Genomic DNA, 20,295 nt, shown 5'->3' on the forward strand with positions numbered 1-20,295 from the left:
ATTCTATACCATGGACCAAGAGAAACACAATAGTCCTGTCAATCAAGGTACTTAAAACACTTTATTGGTTTCAGGCTTGCTCCAATCTGAATATAATGAGAAACAAATACCATCCATCTCCAAGATTTAAGCTTGACAAATCAACTATATATCCCACTTCTAAATGCAGCCAATGTTGCATAAAATGTATGGCTGCATCCACAGGTAACACAACCCACTGATAGCACCCGTACCAAACCTTTCCAGCTACATCACATGAGAAGAATGTAAGTTTATATACATACTTATCTAAACATGGACCCATCCGAAAATTCCATCAAAGAAAAGATGTTCCAAGGAATTCCAGGGCTAGTTGGAGGGTGTGAACATGCCATGGAATGTTGATGTTAGCGACCCATTTGATGTCATATGAACAACTGATATTGCGTTCGAAACCTGCTTAGCATGCCACGTACACGTCTACAATGAAATATAATATGAGGGACTAAAGTAGAAATTTGATATATTTAGAAGGACCAAATCAAAATTTTAGTATATGTAGAAAGACTAAAACAAATTAATTAGGCGATCTTCCGTAAACAACAATCCACAGTTTTAGTTTCAGCCCTTTATGAACGCACATCTAGCCTTTGTGTTCCACCATAACAATTAAGTACGTCATGATCCACACGGTCAATTAGCGATTAGCCACGTAAACTAAGATTGAAAGTCACACATCACTGTGTTTACATGGTATGTTAAATATGGGTTGCTGACATCAACATTTTATTACACACTACACGGTTAATTGCCATGACAAATAACCAAAAGCAAAAACATATATTTTGTATCAAATCATAAACCTAAGCTATTATACATATTTATTTTTCTCTCATTTAAGTGTTGAATAACACATCATAGTATCAAACATTTTCTTTACAAATACTCATTTGAGACGTATTATTTTTTATTTTTTATCACATCTCAATATAATTTATTATATATATATATATATTCTTTCAAGTTGTCAAATTAGATCCCCGTATGCATCTTTTATCCTCGTTTATATATTTGACAGAACCTTTATCATACTTTGACGTGGTCTGCATAAGGCAACCAAAGGTTCGAGTTTAGGCATCGTAAGCCCAATTCCCTCTGTCATGTCAATTTCTTGGTGCCCGATTCTCTCCCACTCAAAACACTGAATCAAGGTTCCCAATGCATGTCCCATGACACGTTTTGCCAAAACAGCTCCTGGGCAAGCTCTCCTTCCTATACCGAATGGAATCATATTGTAAACTTCATCAGCTTCCTCTCCCTCAAATCTTTCTGGAACAAACATTGCTGGATCTACCCACAGGTTAGCGTCCCTATGCAAGGTCCATAGATTCACAAGTAACATTGTTCCTCGCGGGATGTCAAAACCACAGACTTTGCAATCATTTGAGGACTCGTGAGGTAGAAGTAGTGGAGCCACAGGATACAGGCGAAGTGTCTCAGTAATTACATTTTGCAAGTACTTCAGTTTTGTAGTGTCCAATCCATTCAGCATTTGATCTTGACCTACATAAGTGTCTATCTCTTCCTTAACCTTATTCATTTTTTTTGGATGGTTGAGGAGAAGGGAGAAAGCCCATTCCATGGTAGTAGCTGAAGTTTCAGAACCAGCTACAAGCATTGCCTGCATGCATAATATGTTTGACAGAAAATTGAAACATGAGTGCTAGCTAGCTTGATTAATATATACACCATGAAATTATTACTACAACGAAAACAGGATTTAACATTGGTTTCATGTTAACAAAAAGACGATGACATAATTGTAAATAAAATGACTTCGTTAAAAATTGACTGTTGTTTTTCGTATATATATAATTGTTTTATTCACGCCCACTATCACTCTCCATCCTCACTCTCACCCTATCGTTCTCATTTCCTCAGCGGCACTGCAACTCCTCCTCTCAGCACACTCGCTCTCACTTTATCTCGATATATTACTCCTACTCGCTCTCGGTCTCAGTCTCCCACTCGCACTAGCTGTTGGTGTCGATGTCGGTCTCGACGACGAGGTATGTATTTCTCTTAAATGAACAAACTCACCATGTGGTGTTGCTTTGTGTTGTGCTTTGGATGACAACTTTAATGTTTTGCCATGTGCGGTGTTGCTTAGCATTGGCGCATCTGTCGTGGTGTCCTTGTCATGTGGTGGACGACATGAGGAAGAAAACACGTCGCGAGGTCGCCTTTTTTGTTATATAATATTAAATATTCATTATTGCAGACATTATATAACATCAGCTTACTCTAATACTATGAAATGGTCCACTAATGAATTTTGTATTTTTTTCCTATTCTACACCATCATTTACGTTGGATAGAATATATAGCTTATGCATTTATCTGCCTATTTCACTCATTAGCACTCATATCTGTTCACAAAGGTTGGTAGACGAATAGCCTCCATCTAACATCCAACTAGAAGACATTGGTAGAGCAGGGTCAGTCCATCTAATGGCCAACCACATTAGAGTTACACGTCGACCTATTTCACCTGGTAAAAATTCCCATGCACTCTAGGTTAAAAATTTTTATCCTTTATCACATACCCAATATAATGTTAGAGTTTATAACTTGAAGCAAAAAATTGATACTTTCAAAATAAGAATATCATTCTTGGTTTTCAAAAACGAGTATATGTATTGTGTCTTGCAACTTCATGGCATGTACTAGACGAATCTCATATCTCTTGGTTTACTACTACTAGGTAGGCATGCATATTTTTTTTAAGCAATTCTAGCTTTTAAGCCAAAGGGTAATTTTAGATTAGAGACTATACAATGTTGGATTAATAGTTGCTAACGGAACAGATTTAAAGCAAAACAGATATTGTGGATTAAATTTTTATATTATAAATGGAGTTTAGATCGAAATGATGAATGAAAATCAAAAGAATTAAAATAAAATGACTAAGACAATAATGAAGATTAACAGAAAACCAGAGAAAATGTTCAACATTGTTCATATCAAGGATCAAGTCAAGAATTTCAAGATTATTCTCAAATAAACATGATATGATATAACACTTAAATTAGTTTACTTTAAATGTAGCCTTATGATGAAGTGAATAGGTCCTTTGTTGTAAGATTGAAGGATCAACTAAAACATACTTGGTATCTGCTAAACAGTAATGACCACATGCACCTTGTTACATACAATCAAGATTTGGTGAACCCAACTATACTAGTTGGATGGACAAAACTCAAAGATTTCTATGGACTCACAGGAAATCATCAAGTGATCATGACCTATTTTTGACAGAGTATTTTCTTCCTTACCATCTTCGAAAGCACATCTCAATCAAAAGTTTATCTTAAATGACATTTTTTGTACTACCAAATTCCTAGCCCACTCACTTCTAAAGTCCTGTTAAATGAGTATAAAGTGACTTGCAACAGTTTGGTGAGTAACTCAGCATTGTATATAATCAATACAAAAGCACCTCTGTGTGTCAAATTTTAAAATTATATACATATTTAAGATGAACTTAATGTTAATTTTAGGATGTGTTGAGTACCTTGTAGTCATTTATGAAAGGTGTAGGATTTTCCCATAATTTGGAAGGGATTACCGAATGTAGGATTGCTTATAATCATTAGAGGAAGTCTGCAAAAATTAGTTATGAATGGAGGATTTTTGCACAATTACAGAATTTGGAAACTGGAACTTCCAGATGCAACATCTAATTTTATTTTATTTTGGATTTGTTTGTAATTTAAGTACATTATACTATATTAATATCTGTAAATTTTTATTTATAACTCTTGGTAGTATATTTTGTGAAAAATGACGCTTGAAATGTTTTTGTTAGGAATCTTTTTTCCAACTTATCGTATTTTGAATAGATAGTTTATTATATAAAATATATTGAATATTCTAATTTTATTATATTTAATTTTCATTTACTTCTTTTCAAGGATGACTTATATTTATTTTTAGAGTTTTCACAACTTTGAATGATAATTTGTGTTATGTATAATTACAATTGGTAATTAAAAAAACAAACAAAATATTGAAAAAAAATTACAAAACACAACATCGATTTTTAGAAAAATTGATATTATTCAGAAAATCGATGTTATACAGTTTAGTTTAATATCAATTTTTAAAAATCGATATTGAGGATGATGCTTTTAATGTGGTAGTTTGAACATTGGTTAATAACTGATGTTAAAAGTTTTTAATAACTTATGTTAAAAGTCTATTTTCTAATAGTGTATGCAATGGATATATATGTGTATGTTACTTTGTTGGTTTGAGGTAGAATTATAATTTATTGTTGTTGTTATTATGTATTATTTTGCAGGGAGTATAGGGATTATATTTATCAAAACATCTAATGGGAATTGCCACTATGAGGACGTACGTAAGTGCGTTATTTTCTTTTTGTTTAATTTAGCCTTTGCTTTTGTTTTCTTTCGTCTTTTTACCAAAAAAAAGTCCAAAACTGTATTGTGTACATCCTATTTTGGGTGTACATATATTCCTATCTGAATACTAAACATGTGTGGTTTAGAAAAATGATATATAATTAATTTTGAATGAAATTGATTTTGTATGATTAATTTTAGTTAAATTGATTTTGAAGTGACATTTTTATTATAAAAAAAGTTATTTTATTCAACATAAAATTAAAATTATTGGAAGTTATTTTAGTTTAAAATTAATTATGTATCTAAAATTAATTTTAAATTTTTCTCTCACGTGAAAGAAAAATTTATTTAAAATTAAATTTGAACTTAAAATTAATTTTTTTAATATAAAATCAAACACTTGGCTAAATTGCCAATAAAGAACATGTTTAGATTTCAGATAGAAAGTTCTAAAAGTATGCTTGAAACTCTAATTTAAACATGTGCTAAATTGATTAACTATTGTTTGGTGTGATGATGATAGTTTTTTTAACAAAAAAATATTTCTTTCTTTTTTAAACCAAATAATATCAAAAAAATAATTTTTATTTTATTTCTCTCCAACCAAATAATCTCTATTTTCACTCCATATTTTACTTATTAATTTATTTACTACTTACCGTCCTCTCTCCCTATTCACCAAACAGAGCATGAAGTATATACTACGTTTTGTTCTAATCGTTTGAAAGAAAGGATATAGTATCCTTTTATTTAATTTGGGTCAAATAATTAAATGATATCATATTAACAGTACAAAAAGTAAAATAATTTCTCACCAGAATAACTCCTTTGACAGTTTCATGGGTGTAGAATTCTGGCTCGGTTTGTTGTAGGTCCAACATGACATCAATCAGCGTCATACTCTTCCTTCGTTCCTTTTCTTCTTCACTCATCACATTCCTGCGTGTGCAGTGCTCGTCAAGGAGCTTCTGAAGGAAGCTATCCATCTTCTTCATCAACTTCACCATCTTCTTTTCAACCCCTCCAAAATCAACCCACTGCAGTAAGGGGAAGAAGTCATTCAAATTTCCACTTCCTAGAAGCTCCACAAACTCCTTCATCAGAATCTGAAACTCCTTCCCTTCTTGGGCAATCGCATGCTTACCATAATAGCGTTTCCCAGATATCATCCTCAGCATAATATTGAAAGAAACCTCTAAAAGTCTTGCTCTGAGGTCTATCATTATTTGTTGACGTCCTTTGCATTCTTCAAACAGTTGCTTCACCATCAACTGCACCTCTTCTACTCGAACGCTAGTGAGCATGGCAAGGCGAGTGGTAGAAAATAGCTCCACGGTGGTTAAACGCCGTAGGTTTCGCCAATAGTGGCCATAGGAAGCAACCCCTATGGTGGTTTTGTTGTAATTGAGATGCTTGGCCGCAAGCGTTTGAGGACGGTTTGCAAAAGTGATATCGTTCTTTGTGAAGCACTCTTCTACTGCTGAAGGTGAGGACACAACGAGGACCTTGCGTGTGCCAAGGCAGAGAAATATGATGGGGCCATATTTGTCTGTGAGTTTGTGGAGACTTAGGTGAAGGGGTTCTTTTATCAGATGGAGATGACCTATGAGTGGCAAAGCATAAGGTGGGCTTGGTGGCAGGTTTTTACTCTTTAGTAGTATCGATTTCAAAACATACAGAAACAAGAGGAGAAACCCTACTGAAGCAGTTATCACAATCAGCCTGTAATCTGCTTCTTCTTCCATTCGGATATTCTTCTGATTCAAGTCTGTGTATCTGTGCATGTTTATATATAGAGAAATACTATATAAGACATCATGCCTATAGGTATATTGGACCTATCACATCACCCATGACCCATAATAATCTCTTAATTTCTCCATCCATATCACTATATAAAATATCTTATGCCTAAATGTATACGTTTTAACCTTATTACTCGTCCCTCCCTCCACTCTTTGACTTTGTCATCAAAGTGTTTGTGCAAGTGAGCATATATAGGTCTCGTTGCTCACCATAAACTGTGCATGTTGCCGATGGAGACACAACTACTTTTTGTTCACCGCGTTTAGATCTTTCTGAACATTTGTTTTTCTCCCTTTTTTTAATCATATTACTTATCACATTTATTAATATTTTTTTCCCTTCATGTCAATCTTATTTACACTTCAATCCACTCCAAAATAGCATGCGTGTAGGACTATCATAACTCATATATTGTCAATGGATAATTTCTAAGCTTGTGGCCTTAACATCTATCTCTTCCAAAAATATCAATGTCAACCTCACTAATCGATTCAGACGTAAAAAAAGAAAATCAATTTGACAAACCAGATCGGACTGTAAAAATATTGTCTAAAAAATTATCAGATCCAAACAATTTTTTTAGAAGCAGAAGGAATTTATTTCTCAAAAAAAATAAACTTCTTTTTTAAAACAAACACAATTTAAAACACACACTGAAAAATAAGAACTGCTTATTTCATTAAAATAATAATAAATAAATCTAAACAAACTGATCCAATATAATCTAAAGTTTTTGTTACTCTAGATCCAAAACAAATCAGTAATACTAATTTTACAAAGTTAATTTTAATGTTTGGGTTTTAATTTTTTTTTTATTGATTTGATTCTTGAAATTTTAAACGGTTAAAAAATCATACTTTAAAATATAAAACAAAAAATTAAATTTCAATAATAAAAAATTTTCACAAATTATAAATTTTCTATTCTCTGTTTGATTTACACCGCACAAAAGCACTAAAAAAGTATATTACAAACTCAATGGACTAAAAAAATTTGATCCAATTTGACAAACTAAGTTGAACTTAAAAAAATATTATCTGAAAAACTATCAAGTCCATTTGGTACAATGGATGAGTTTGGTTAAGCTTTTTTTAAGAAAAAAACACTTATTTTATATAAAAAAGAAACTCTTATTATAAAATTGTAAATATTTATATAAACTTACTTTAAAAAATCTTAAAATGAACTAAAAAGAACTTATTTGAATAAACTACTTGGAGTAGCTTATCCAAATAAGCTGGGAAGCAGTTGTCCAAAACATTGAAACCTCTTCAATGGTTTTTTTTTTTTGACAAAAATATCCTTCTTTTTAACATACGATTCACATCTTCCCTCCGCAGCAGCCTGTTCCGTGGTGTTCCTCTCGTCGATACCATGTTTATGCTAAGTATACTAACACAATTATTAATCCACAGGATTAATTCGATGGTGTAAAATTTTATTCTATTCACTTTGGGAGAAGAATCTATGGAATAACTTATGTTTGCTTTTTTATGTAAATTTTTTTTGAATTAGTTAAAAATGATATGATTAATCTCTTATATAATTGATAAAATAATACTCGTTTTCTATAATTCAAGAAAAAAAAAACTAACACAAACTATTGTAGTTGCAATTAATAACGAGTCGCGTCAGGCTGCATATGGAGTGCGATGGGAAAAGGTGCGTAACCGGGTAAGTGATTAATTGCATGAGTGGAAGACTAATGAAAGGTATAAATAGGGGGTTGTTCATTGAGTGTTTTAAAAATATGTAAATAGAGGGGGTCGACAGGTAGGAGAATATATATATGAAAAGAAAATATTAAATTATATTGATGTAATTTTGATAATTACCCTATTATTTTTATAACTTTATATATAGTTGTTAGGTTTTTGTACTAAGATGGACAAATTCTTTTGTCCATGTGCATATTGATTGGCCAATTTTAATTTGGGTATTGTATGGAGATTGATCCGGCCAGCTTCATGTTCTTCCTGAGCCTCCTTTAAGATAAATCTTTCGCAAGATTTTTCTGGTACTTATTTGTTCCATAGAATTCGTGTTTTAGTGGCAAAGGAAGACTTAAACCCTTCTTAACAAAAAAGAAAAAAACGAAACTTCTTTCACCTTCATATCCCTAGGCCCAACATTATCGATCCCTTCACATGATATGCAACATGCATGCGTACTAGTTACATATATATAGCCATGACGCATTATAATTAACAACATTCTCATCAATGGAGTATAAGGCAAAAATAAGCGCTATTTTTATCATTTTATGTAGTGTTTTTCCATCAACACCAAATGCTACTCAAATAATAATGCAATTAAAATTCTACACCGCTCATTTATAAAAGTTTACTGTATCGTACTGAAGAGGGCCGGAGCCCATATAAAAGTTTTTTTTATTTAACAAAAAGAAAAGAAAATCTTTATATATTAATTTTAACTATCTATCCAAGCTGATTCAAAATATAAAACAAAAAATTGTTAAAAACAAACCTTCCAAACATATCAATATTTTTGGAATGGGACTAATACAATAAAGTCAATTAAATGGGCATATCAATATTTTAAGGTTAGATGGATCATTAAATCAATAAAGTCAATTTAATATAATTATGGTGAACAGCCAGAGACAATTAAAATTAATTACATAACACTTGTTACTCTTAACAGCAACACTAACTAATAGAATTTGGTTATACGTACAGATATGCTTTTAAGTTTATTAAGGGCCTGTTTAGAAGAGAGTTTCTTTATTAAAAAATATAAAGTTTTTTTCATTAGAGAAAAGCTATTAAAAGCTGTCAAAATGATTTTTAATCTTGTATTTAAACAAACTCTAGGAAAAAGATGAGATTAACCTACATTTATCCTATTTCTTTATTATTTTTTGGCAGTAATAGAATTGATTTTTGATTGGGAGTAGGCAAACAAAGCCAAAATTCTATTTGACTTTTCAGCGCTACATATATTTGTCCCCTTTATTTATAAGGTTTTTGCATGTAAAGTATTGTATTGTATAATATGGAGCCAATTTTTCGTGGGAAATCGTTAGAGGCGACACATCCATCAAGACTTTAATTAATTGCTGAGTACTAGTCGTATACTATATGTTTCTTTCGTTACACTATAATTATGGTTCTAGTATTTTACATAAATTAAAAAAATTAATAAATATATAAAAAAATAACAATTTTATAAAACTAATTCTATTATAATTAATTTTTTTATATATATCATATATTTTATAAGAGATATAAATTAAAAAATAATAATTATTGCTATATTAAAATACTAAAATTATGATTATTATAGAAAAGAAGGAGTAAGTATTTTGTACTATAATCTAGCATAATTAATTATTTAATTTAATAGAGGAGTACTTTCCTAAATCCTAATTATATATCCCTTGGGTCCAAACACAAATTGGATTTGAATTTGATTAGCGCAGCCCTCCAATGCTAAGTTTTGGGGAAAAGATTCTGTCCAGGTTCATGCGTGACTCCTGCCCGCCCCAAAAAGCACTAACCCCTTTTGGATTCTGTGTGTTTCTCAGATTTTATTATTTTTGGGGAAAATATATTTACGTTTCACGCGCATTATGCAAAGTTTAGCAGCGCGTGCTACACTTTTTTCAGTGAAGAAGGAGGGTCCATCTGTACATTCAACTATTCAGATTTCAGATGAATAATAGTACTAGAATAACTGATTTTATTTGAAAAGTTCTCATGATATTACATTTCATTTTTAACTTATGTATAAAAAATCCAACTAGTCAACATTAATATTTTAAAATAAAATAATTCATTAATATAAATTTAATTTTTACTAAATTACTTCTATAAATAATGTATAATTTTTTATTTTTTTAAAATCCAACTCTCAAATATATTCTTACAATGGGTACGTTTAAACAACTCAACAAAATATATCGAGTGAATGAATAAAATTGAAATAAATTTTGGTTCTATTTAATATTATTTTGGTGCAGGTGATTCTTTTGTCCTGCTGTGGTTGTATTTATTTTGACTAAAATTAAAGATAATAAATAAAATTGGGTATATAGTAGTAGAATAGAAGTATTTACCGAAACTAAAATAATAATTAATTAATTAATTAATTTTATTAAACTTGAAAGAAAGAAAAATAAGTGGAGAGAGAATCGGAGCGTGCGCGTGGGAGGCACGTGACGTGACTACACAAACAAAACCCAGTTTGGCTTCATCTTCTCTACCACTAGCACTATCACCCAATTGCAGTGTTCGCTTTTCACTCTCTTTCCGCACAGCATAAATAAAAACCCCTTCTTCCTCTTCTCCACCATCGTTCTTCAGCTGATGACGACGTCTTTTGGACCAGCCACCACCTCAGCGCCGCTTAAGGACCACAAAGTTCAGATCCCAAGCTTCCATGGCTTGAGGTCTTCCTCCGCCTCTGCTCTCCCCCGCAATGCCCTCTCCCTTCCTTCATCCACTCGCTCTCTCTCCCTCATACGTGCTGTTTCCACGGTTTCTTTCTCTTATTCACTTCAATTCCAATTACTCTCTTTTCCGCTTTCTTATTTTTCTCCGATTTCTAGTTATTTTAACTTTTTCAATAGTCAATTTTAGCCTCTCTGTAACTAAACTTAGATTATTCGATTCCTTTATTATGATAAAAGAGTTATTATCATAATGACGATTTCTTTTAAGGTAAATTGCATGGTGTTAGCTAGACTCTGGCTGGACTAATTATGTGGAATCCCTATTTGATAAGTTGTTGTGGTTGTGATTTGTTTGTAGCCTGCGCAGTCTGAAACTGCCACTGTCAAGCGCAGCAAAGTCGAAATATTCAAAGAACAAAGCAATTTCATAAGATATCCTCTTAACGAGGACATTTTGACGGATGCTCCTAATATAAGTGAAGCCGCCACTCAATTGATCAAGTTTCATGGTAGCTATCAACAGTACAATAGAGAGGAGCGTGGTTCCAGAAGCTACTCTTTCATGATACGCACTAAGAATCCATGCGGGAAGGTTTCCAACCAACTTTACCTCACCATGGATGATCTTGCTGACCAGTTTGGGATTGGGACGCTTCGCTTGACCACCAGGCAGACGTTTCAGCTCCATGGTGTTCTCAAGAAGGACCTTAAAACAGTCATGGGTACCATTATTAGGAACATGGGCTCGACTCTTGGTGCTTGTGGCGACCTAAACAGGAATGTGCTTGCTCCTGCAGCTCCCCTTGCAAGAAAAGATTACCTCTTTGCTCAACAAACTGCTGAGAACATTGCTGCGCTCCTCGCTCCTCAGTCTGGTTTCTACTATGATATTTGGGTGGATGGGGAAAAGATTTTGACATCAGAACCACCTGAAGTAGTTCAGGCACGAAATGACAATTCTCATGGTACAAACTTCCCGGATTCCCCCGAGCCCATCTATGGAACTCAGTTCTTGCCAAGGAAATTCAAAATTGCTGTTACTGTGCCAACTGATAACTCCGTGGACATTCTCACAAATGATATTGGTGTTGTTGTTGTTACCGATGACGATGGGGAGCCTCAAGGGTTCAACATATATGTAAGAATAGGATGGATGTAGATAACAGTTGAGTGATTTTTTTTTTCTTTTTCTACCATTTTTCTAACTGGGACCTTCTAATTACTCTTGCAGGTTGGTGGTGGAATGGGAAGAACTCATAGGTTGGAAACCACTTTTCCTCGCTTGGCAGAACCAATAGGTTACGTACCAAAGGAGGATATTTTGTATGCAGTGAAAGCAATTGTTGTTACACAACGAGAAAATGGGAGAAGAGATGACCGCAAGTATAGTAGATTGAAATATTTGATAAGCTCTTGGGGAATTGAAAAGTTTAGAAGTGTAGTTGAGCAATATTATGGCAAGAAATTTGAACCTTTCCGTGCATTGCCAGAATGGGAATTTAAAAGTTATCTTGGGTGGCATGAACAGGTTGGTTCTCTGGATGAGTGAATAATATCAATGTCTGCTTGCCTGCTTGTATGGTTCATAATATTTTTTTTTTATGCATACCATTCGAGTTATATAGATTTTGGCACTATGAAAGTTGGTGGAAAGGATTGACATGTTTGGTGTCTACTTGTGGATTGTGGATTTAATAGCTGACAATGGATCTTTATGTATGCTGTCTTACCTGTGACTTGTACAGGTTTTTCAGTTCTGTTCTACCTGAAAAGGTGTGTGCTAAGCATAATATAGAAAAATACAAAATATCTGGCAGATTAGGTAAATGAAGATTATTGGATATTTTGATATTTTTGGTGCTTTGTAGATTTCACTTACCTCGTTTAACTGTAGATATGTATATAAATTCTTGCTATGTGACTATGTGAGAGAACTGTGGCCATATCTCCTTTATATGCGGTTAAGCAATCTGTAGTTAGCTCATTCTTTGGTCTTATTATCTTTTGCTAAAATATATTTCCACATCCTTCTGCTATATGGGCTCATTTGTTAGATTTCATCTTCCAGGGCGATGGCAAACTTTTTTATGGTCTTCATGTTGATAATGGTCGTATTGGTGGAAACATGAAAAAGACATTGAGGGAGGTTATCGAGAAGTATAATTTGAATGTAAGAATCACTCCAAATCAGAATATCATCTTGACTGATGTTCGTGCTGCATGGAAGCGTCCCATTACAACCACGCTTGCTCAAGCTGGTTTGCTGGTGAGATGTTTACAGCTTAATGTCTACTAATTATATACAATTTTTGTTTACAGATTATACTTTTAAATTTTATTTGTTTTCTGTGTTGAACAATGTTTGTTAATAAAGTATTTAATTGATGTGTCCCTGCTCAGTTGACTTGAGTTTCATTTAGAAATCATAAATTGCTAATTTAGTTGTTTCTTTGAATTGCATTTAGAAACACTGATTATTCATACAAGTCCAATGTTTTAGACTATATCTTTATCACAGAGATAACAATTGTAACTTTTAGGTGAGTGTAGATCTGATCAGCTGCTGCTCTTGTGGTGGATCTATTATTTGTGAGCAGCACTAGGGAAAGTTCTTATTTTTTCTTTTTCAATTCACTTCTGATTGATGCTTGACATGTATGATGAATTACTGATTGAAATTTCCCTTATTGTATCTGTTGGAATTGGTTAATTTCTTCCATACTACCATTGCTTGACATCATGCTCAATGTTAGTTTGCTCTCTTTTCCTTCTTTATTATTTACTATTTTTAATCTCATCTCTTGCTTCTTTTTTAAAAATTTCAGTATATATAATTTTTCATTAGTAAGCCTATAATGACCTGTTTTGCTGTGAACAGCAACCTAGATTTGTAGATCCCCTCAACATAACAGCAATGGCATGCCCTGCTTTCCCATTATGTCCTCTGGCAATTACTGAAGCTGAACGTGGGATACCTAACATACTTAAGCGGATTCGTGATGTTTTTGATAAGGTATTGCTGCGTATATATATGGCAGTATTGATTTGATGGAGATCACTAATCAGGATACGTGAAAACTTTTCTGTCTGCAATTCAGGTTGGCCTGAAGTATAGTGAGTCTGTGGTTGTAAGGATAACTGGCTGCCCTAATGGTTGTGCTAGACCATACATGGCTGAACTTGGACTAGTTGGTGATGGTCCAAATAGCTATCAGGTTTGTTGATCAGCAGCTGAACCCGCTGACAGTTGATAGAAAAGCTCAATAGATTACCATGTTCACTGTTTTTTTTCTTCTGATGCAGATTTGGCTTGGAGGAAACCATAAACAAACATCATTAGCTCGAAGTTTCATGGACAGGGTGAAGATTCTAGACCTTGAAAAAGTTTTGGAGCCTTTGTTTTATTATTGGAAGCAAAAGCGTCAATCTAAAGAATCATTTGGTGACTTCACAAACCGAATGGTGAGTTTTACTGTGTGCTTTTTATTTGCATGCGATCCATATCTACTAACTCTTGTTTTAATCTTTAAAATGATCATTATGGTTGTTAAAATGATTGGTAAGTTTTGACTAAGTTACTCCATTTTCTGTTTCTAGGGATTTGAGAAGCTTAAAGAATATATTGAGAAATGGGAGGGTCCAGTGGTAGCACCATCACGCCACAACCTCAAGCTTTTTGCTGACAAGGAGACATATGAATCAATGGATGCATTAGCAAAGCTTCAAAACAAGACTGCTCATCAGTTGGCCATGGAAGTTATCCGTAATTATGTTGCTTCCAACCAAAATGGAAAAGGCGAATGATTTCATTTTTACTTAACGAAGGAAGATGTATGTGATGTTGCTTTATGGTTGACAGGAATGGTGGATAGGCAACTGAACACAACTCTGTTGTTACTGTGTGGTAACTCGGGTTCGACTAAACTAATGTTTGGGTTTTTGTTTTTTTATCTGAAACGGCTTTCCGTAGAATCTTTTGGTTCATCATTTAGATCGAGTTTCTGAACATAAAATAAGCCTTTCTGTCATTTCTGTATCCAATTTTGGGTGTTCGACAGCTTGGTTTTTCTTCACAATAATCTTGCTAGCCAAGACCTTTTTCCGATTTTGCGCTTGCTCCAATAAAGTTCATTAATCAGGATTTGTAAATTGCAATCATGTATTAGTTAGTGGTTAATTACAGAATATGGTGTGGAGAACACATGTATACGTGTTCACTTGTTCAGTTTTTATTACTATTATGGAAAAGTTATTCTTGAAAGAAAAGTTTTAATACTACATTTCGTTCCTTCGTTCTTTTTTGTTATTTCAGATTTTCTCTTTTTAACTTTCCTTTTAGTCCAAACTAATTGTAGGCCTTTGGTTTGAAAATTCTCTTAAATTTTTATTAGTACATAAGTAATGTGGTGTGGGGATGTGAATTGATGGAAGTTACCAACTTAGGCTCCCTAGTGTTATAGCGCTTATGAAAGTCCTAACTGTTAAATTTGTCTATCTTCGTGGATCATGTAGTCTTTTTGATTAAGTAGTTTTAAGATGTTCTAAACATCAATTTAATGATGAAATTAAATCAAATCGATTTATGGTAGTAAGTCTGACAACTAGACCGCCTTCCAATCCTGTTTGGAAAACATATGCCATGTGTTCTGGAAAAAAGGTCCTGGTTATGAAGGCGACATCTTTCAAAATACTCAATTGAGGTGTTTTTCTTAACCTGTTATCTTAGGTCAGAGTGAGGGTCTCTTTATTTTTGACTGGGACACATCTCTTCCGCGATGATCAGGGATTGAATCTTTCTCGTATCAAAACGATCATTGTATCGCGCAAATATTAATGTGCTATTAAATTCATGTTGTCTCTTAATGAGTTCCACCTGTCGTGTCAAAAATGACCCTCTCATCACCCACCTATTTAGTGGCAATGATCGGATCCTCACCACTATCTTCGAGAATGATTGTGATGGTTGAGGTCCAAATCCAAGGTAATCCGATCCAGACTTGAACTTGGGTTTGACTAATGAAATGTGATCGGAATATGATATGATCTATTAATGTACATAACCCTCTACCTTAAACACGAGAAGTAGCCGTATCGATCTCCGATCCGATCTATGTATGTACACCATGAATAATTTCATAGCAAGATTTAGAGATATGACAACTAGGATAATAATAAGCTATATCATGGTCGTCGAAATCGATTTATGGCAGGTCTCTATTTTTTGTTTCTTTTCATAATCCTTTAATACCTTTTTTCTCTCTTACCTTCTAATAGTCGAGTTTCATATAACTCAAGCCTTTCACTAGGTTAAGCAACAATATAAGGCCATGCATTGCACATTGCAGCATGCATCATTCCAAGAACTATCTCCTAATCCAGTTACATCCCCGTATGCGTGATTACATAAATACTTAAATAGATTACAGAACAATTGGATTGCCATCAAATCCCGTCACCATAGACGCCTATGAGTAATGACCAATTTCGGAGTGTATGACTAGAAAAAAGGGAGATAGAAAAAAAAATGATAATTGTGACAAGTGATATAATGAGAAATGCACATAGAAATGGGAAAAAAAAATGAGCCTACGCTATACATATTGCCTAGAAATATCAGAAGCAGATCCCCACCAAGGTACTATAATATAACCTCTTCTCCTTGTCGTTATTCTGCTGGTGGAATATCTCCTAAGTCAAGCGTTAAGTGTTATCTTATAGGAACCCTACCATCTTCTGGGTGCACCACATGATTTTCTCCACTGTACTTACTTGTTACCCCTCAGTCCTCACCCTTACATTTCAAAGCATCTCTTCTCTTACATTCTATTCGCAAATCACCTTCTATTTCTCCCTTCAAATATATTTTAGCCTTACATATAATTTTTGTTTATCTAAATGCTATACTTTTTCACTTGATTCTTTATTTTAAAAAATTTATAATTTAGTCCTTAATTTTTTTAATCTTTTTAACATAATCCTTCTATGCTTTTTGTTCTTTCAGTAAGTATTTATGTGTCTATTAAAAATGAAACCAAATAAATAACTTGTGTTGAAAAAAAAAACCCACAAAAGTATATTTTTTAGAACTATATTATAAAATTTTAAAATAAAAAGTAAAAATCCTCAATATTTAAAGCAGTCAAAGACGCATATACAGATTTTTTTTATTTTTTTTTTTGTGATTGCTTCAGTAGCTTGAATATTAGGAAGGTGCTGGTATTTTTTATTTAGAACTATAAAAAAATTATTTATATATACATTAAAATCACAACAGAAATGAGTAAATTAGAAGTTAATTTTAATAATATTTTAAATTTATAATTACAAAAGTGACGTCTATTTCAAATTTGTTTTTCGAATTCAATATTAAACATAAAAAATGAAAAAAAATAATTCTCAAGACATTTAGCAACTAAAAAATAACAAGATCTTTAACAATAACTTATATTCTCAATAGTATTGTTCGTAAAATAAATATTACAAATGCATGTGTTATAATATATTGATCTATTTAAGAAAAATACTGGTATCCTTTGAAGTGTGAGGCACGGTAGAATTTTCTTTTTTATTATTGTAAAAACAGTATTTAAAGCTTGATTATGTGGAGACAGGAAAGCAGGTAAGGACATTGCCGCACAAGACAAGAAAGTGCTTTTGCTCGTATTTGAAACATTTTTTTAATTACTGTTCATTAAAATATACTTATTTGACTTGTCTCAGATACTTCCATTCGCAAGATGTCTGGCAACAAGGCAAATTTGCAGTAATACTAAAATTCTTTAATTTGAAAAGCTGCTATAAAGAATTAAAATTTGAAATTTATTAGAAATTCAAATTTGTTAAACTATTTGGCATCTTACAACTTGCTCGTGAGATAAAGACAAAAATATAATACTACAGTTTGTAACGGTAAAATCATGAAAATCTCCTAGAGGGAATTAATAAATACATAAAACATAGACTTCTCTTTCTTCCAATTTAATTTATGCTTTCACATTTTCCACCCAGAAAGAAAAAAGAAAAGAAAAACCTTATGCCTTCATAGCGTTGACAGGATTGGATTAAAAAAAAAAAAAAAACGTTGACAGCATTGATGATATTCTAAATAGCACCCACCATATCAGATAAATAAATAAACTCGGTTTATGCGCATTATCGATTTGAATGGTGCTCCTCGTCCAAATTCCAATGCTCCAAAGCATCTTACAAACATGAAGCTTTATCTACACTATAGGAGTATTTAATTTTTTTTTAAAAAAAAAGTTTTGATGGAACATTTCCTGACAAATTTTTTAATTACTTGATTAGAAAATATATTTTTTACAGCAACTTGGTTATCAAGTTTAAATCTACGATTTTGTGTTAATGGTTTAAATTCCTCGCTAATGAACCAATCTTTAACCTAGGACTTTTTAATCTCAGAGGAGTTTACTGATAATAAACCATTTTTTGGCTTAAAAGTTTGCACAAGAAACAATGAGAGTAAACTTTTTTATTTCATTTTTATTTACTGTTTCCTATACAAATTTTCTACAACTTATTTTGATTTCGGCCAACATTCAAAGAGTCTAACATATTAATGTATTCTACTTATTGGACTTAGAATATGACCCATAAATAAGAAATTTTTTATAGAAAATAATTAATGAAAGAGACGTCTTAGATTGATTCTTAAAGATAGGGACTGAGCCCAGTTTATAAATTGATTTTTATAAAAATGATGGGAGTACTAACCGTTACGTCTAAATTCATATTTAAATGAAATATAGCCATTTTTCATATTAAAAAATAGATAATTAAGGATTATTTATAATCCAGAAAAGGACTTAATATTGTGAGAATATTTTGGGATTTACTGAAAAGTTGCAAAAATAAATAAATTAATGAACACAAAATAATAAATATTTCCTCCGTTCTCATTTATAATACCTAAATTTAAAATTGTATTTATTTCTCTTTATAAAATTCAATATATAATGTTTATTACATTAATTAGTTTTAGAGTAGAAATGTTACTAATTAAAAAAAAGAATATATTAACAAACAATTACTCTAAGAAAGAGAAATATTAATGACAGATAATTTTGAAAAAAAATTATAAATTTAAAATAAACATATTAATATCAACTACATTAACTTAACCATTTTTAAAAATAAGATAACTAGGTATTATAAATAGAAACGAAGAGACTATTATGTAAGAATGCCGAATTCGATGTATTAAGATAAAAAAAAATTAACTAGTTAAATTTAACATTTAATAACATCATGTTTTCTAAAATATTTTTAAGACAAAAATAGTTTGTATTGATAACGTCAAATAATAATGTTACATTACCATTTATTTATAAATTATTAAGTTTGTTAATTTTTATAATAATTTATAAAAAAATATTTTTATAAGTTGATAAATAATGTTAGAAGTTTTTACTCTGGTCATACATCACCATTGAACTTCATTTTTAATACTGTTGATAAAACCCTAACATCAAAGAAATGTTCCCAAGCTATTTTTATAAATGATATCAATATTTAAAATAATTATTCTTTATTAGTTGTATTGAATATAATTTTAAATATTATAATAACACTAGTAACTAATAAAAAAAATTACCAACAAAACTTAGAATGGTGAATGAAAATCCGTGATAAACAGCTAGTGGTAAAGACAAAAACAGAAGAAAGGGTTCAAAGTGGATGAGCTAATAAAACAGTTGTGATTTCGATATATGTTCCATCCCCATGCTGGTTTTAAACCTATGGGTCCATATCTTACTTACTCCAGCTCTTTATTATTAGTAGTAAATTTAATTAATTACTGTAGTACTACTAGTAGTATATTTTTCATCAAAGCTTTTGTGAGTTTTGGTTTTTTGAAAGTTATAACCAATCAATTTGGACGAGAAGCCCAAGAGAATCTCAGTCACTATTGTGCATGAGACAGTCAGACAAACAAGACAAGAGAGAAAAGGATAACCTTACGCAATTTCTATGGTTGTAATTCATTTAACTTTACTAACTTTAAAAATAGCAATATTTATATTGTTGCACGTTACTTCATGGTTATATTTTAAATGTGCTCTTGTAATAATAATTCTAAATGTAACAACAAGAGTACAAGACTGCACACGAGTGTCCTATAATTAAAAAGGAGTCAAATCCACTTCTTTTTTTTTTCAATGCAGGTGGTAATTCCACATAACTCAATTTAATTGTGGCATCTAGAGGAATATTATTAGTAAAGTAGTAGTAATTTTCAAACATATTTTTTAATATAACATTTATGATTAATTAGTATTGATAAAATTATGTGTGAGATTTATTAAATAAAAAATGAAAATTTAATGATTCCGTAAATTTTAATTAACAATGAAAATATATTAAAAAAATTATTAAATAGAAAAAATGAAAATATACCTTGTAATTGGATTAAAAACATATGTGGGAGCTCATGTTATTTTTTTTAACCACAACTCATGTTATTTTCTTCTTCCTAATCATCCATATAAGTGATCGTATATTTGATTTTTTATTCACAATGTATTAAAAAAAACTTCAAATCTTAGACTATCTAATTTTTGGAAATGCATTATGCTTATAAATATTGGAAATGCATTATGCTTATAAATATTTTTTATTACCTTTTAACAAACATAAAAATATATA

General features: G+C 31.7%; 2 protein-coding genes across 2 annotated transcripts; one reads left to right on the top strand and one right to left on the bottom strand.

Moving 5' to 3' along the window:
- Positions 1–702: 702 nt before the first annotated feature.
- LOC100794610 (cytochrome P450 81Q32) lies at positions 703–6,357 on the bottom strand. The gene is made up of 2 exons (XM_006590706.4): positions 5,225–6,357; positions 703–1,660 (listed from the first exon to the last, which is right to left on the bottom strand). The coding sequence occupies exons 1-2, from the start codon at positions 6,191–6,193 to the stop codon at positions 1,043–1,045; spliced, it is 1,587 nt and encodes a 528-aa protein (XP_006590769.2). The 5' UTR covers positions 6,194–6,357; the 3' UTR covers positions 703–1,042.
- Positions 6,358–10,438: 4,081 nt separating this feature from the next.
- Positions 10,439–14,925, top strand: SIR (sulfite reductase [ferredoxin], chloroplastic). The gene is made up of 8 exons (NM_001360296.1): positions 10,439–10,714; positions 10,988–11,767; positions 11,861–12,157; positions 12,698–12,895; positions 13,508–13,642; positions 13,728–13,844; positions 13,933–14,091; positions 14,227–14,925. Exons 1-8 carry the CDS (start codon positions 10,544–10,546, stop codon positions 14,431–14,433), a joined length of 2,064 nt encoding a protein of 687 aa, NP_001347225.1. The 5' UTR covers positions 10,439–10,543; the 3' UTR covers positions 14,434–14,925.
- The last annotated feature ends 5,370 nt before the right edge of the window (positions 14,926–20,295 follow it).

Source organism: Glycine max, chromosome 11 (genome assembly GCF_000004515.6).
Source record: "Glycine max cultivar Williams 82 chromosome 11, Glycine_max_v4.0, whole genome shotgun sequence".
Classification (NCBI taxonomy): domain Eukaryota; kingdom Viridiplantae; phylum Streptophyta; class Magnoliopsida; order Fabales; family Fabaceae; genus Glycine; species Glycine max.

Excerpts from the sequence above, each read along its gene's own strand:
- SIR (NM_001360296.1), top strand. The coding sequence starts at position 10,544 with ATGACGACGTCTTTTGGACCAGCCACCACCTCAGCGCCGCTTAAGGAC. Across the intron at positions 12,158-12,697 it reads ATCTTGGGTGGCATGAACAG|GGCGATGGCAAACTTTTTTA; the intron begins GTTGGTTCTCTG and ends TTCATCTTCCAG. Across the intron at positions 13,643-13,727 it reads TTCGTGATGTTTTTGATAAG|GTTGGCCTGAAGTATAGTGA; the intron begins GTATTGCTGCGT and ends TCTGCAATTCAG.
- LOC100794610 (XM_006590706.4), bottom strand. The coding sequence starts at position 6,193 with ATGCACAGATACACAGACTTGAATCAGAAGAATATCCGAATGGAAGAA. Across the intron at positions 1,661-5,224 it reads CTGTCAAAGGAGTTATTCTG|GCAATGCTTGTAGCTGGTTC; the intron begins GTGAGAAATTAT and ends TTATGCATGCAG.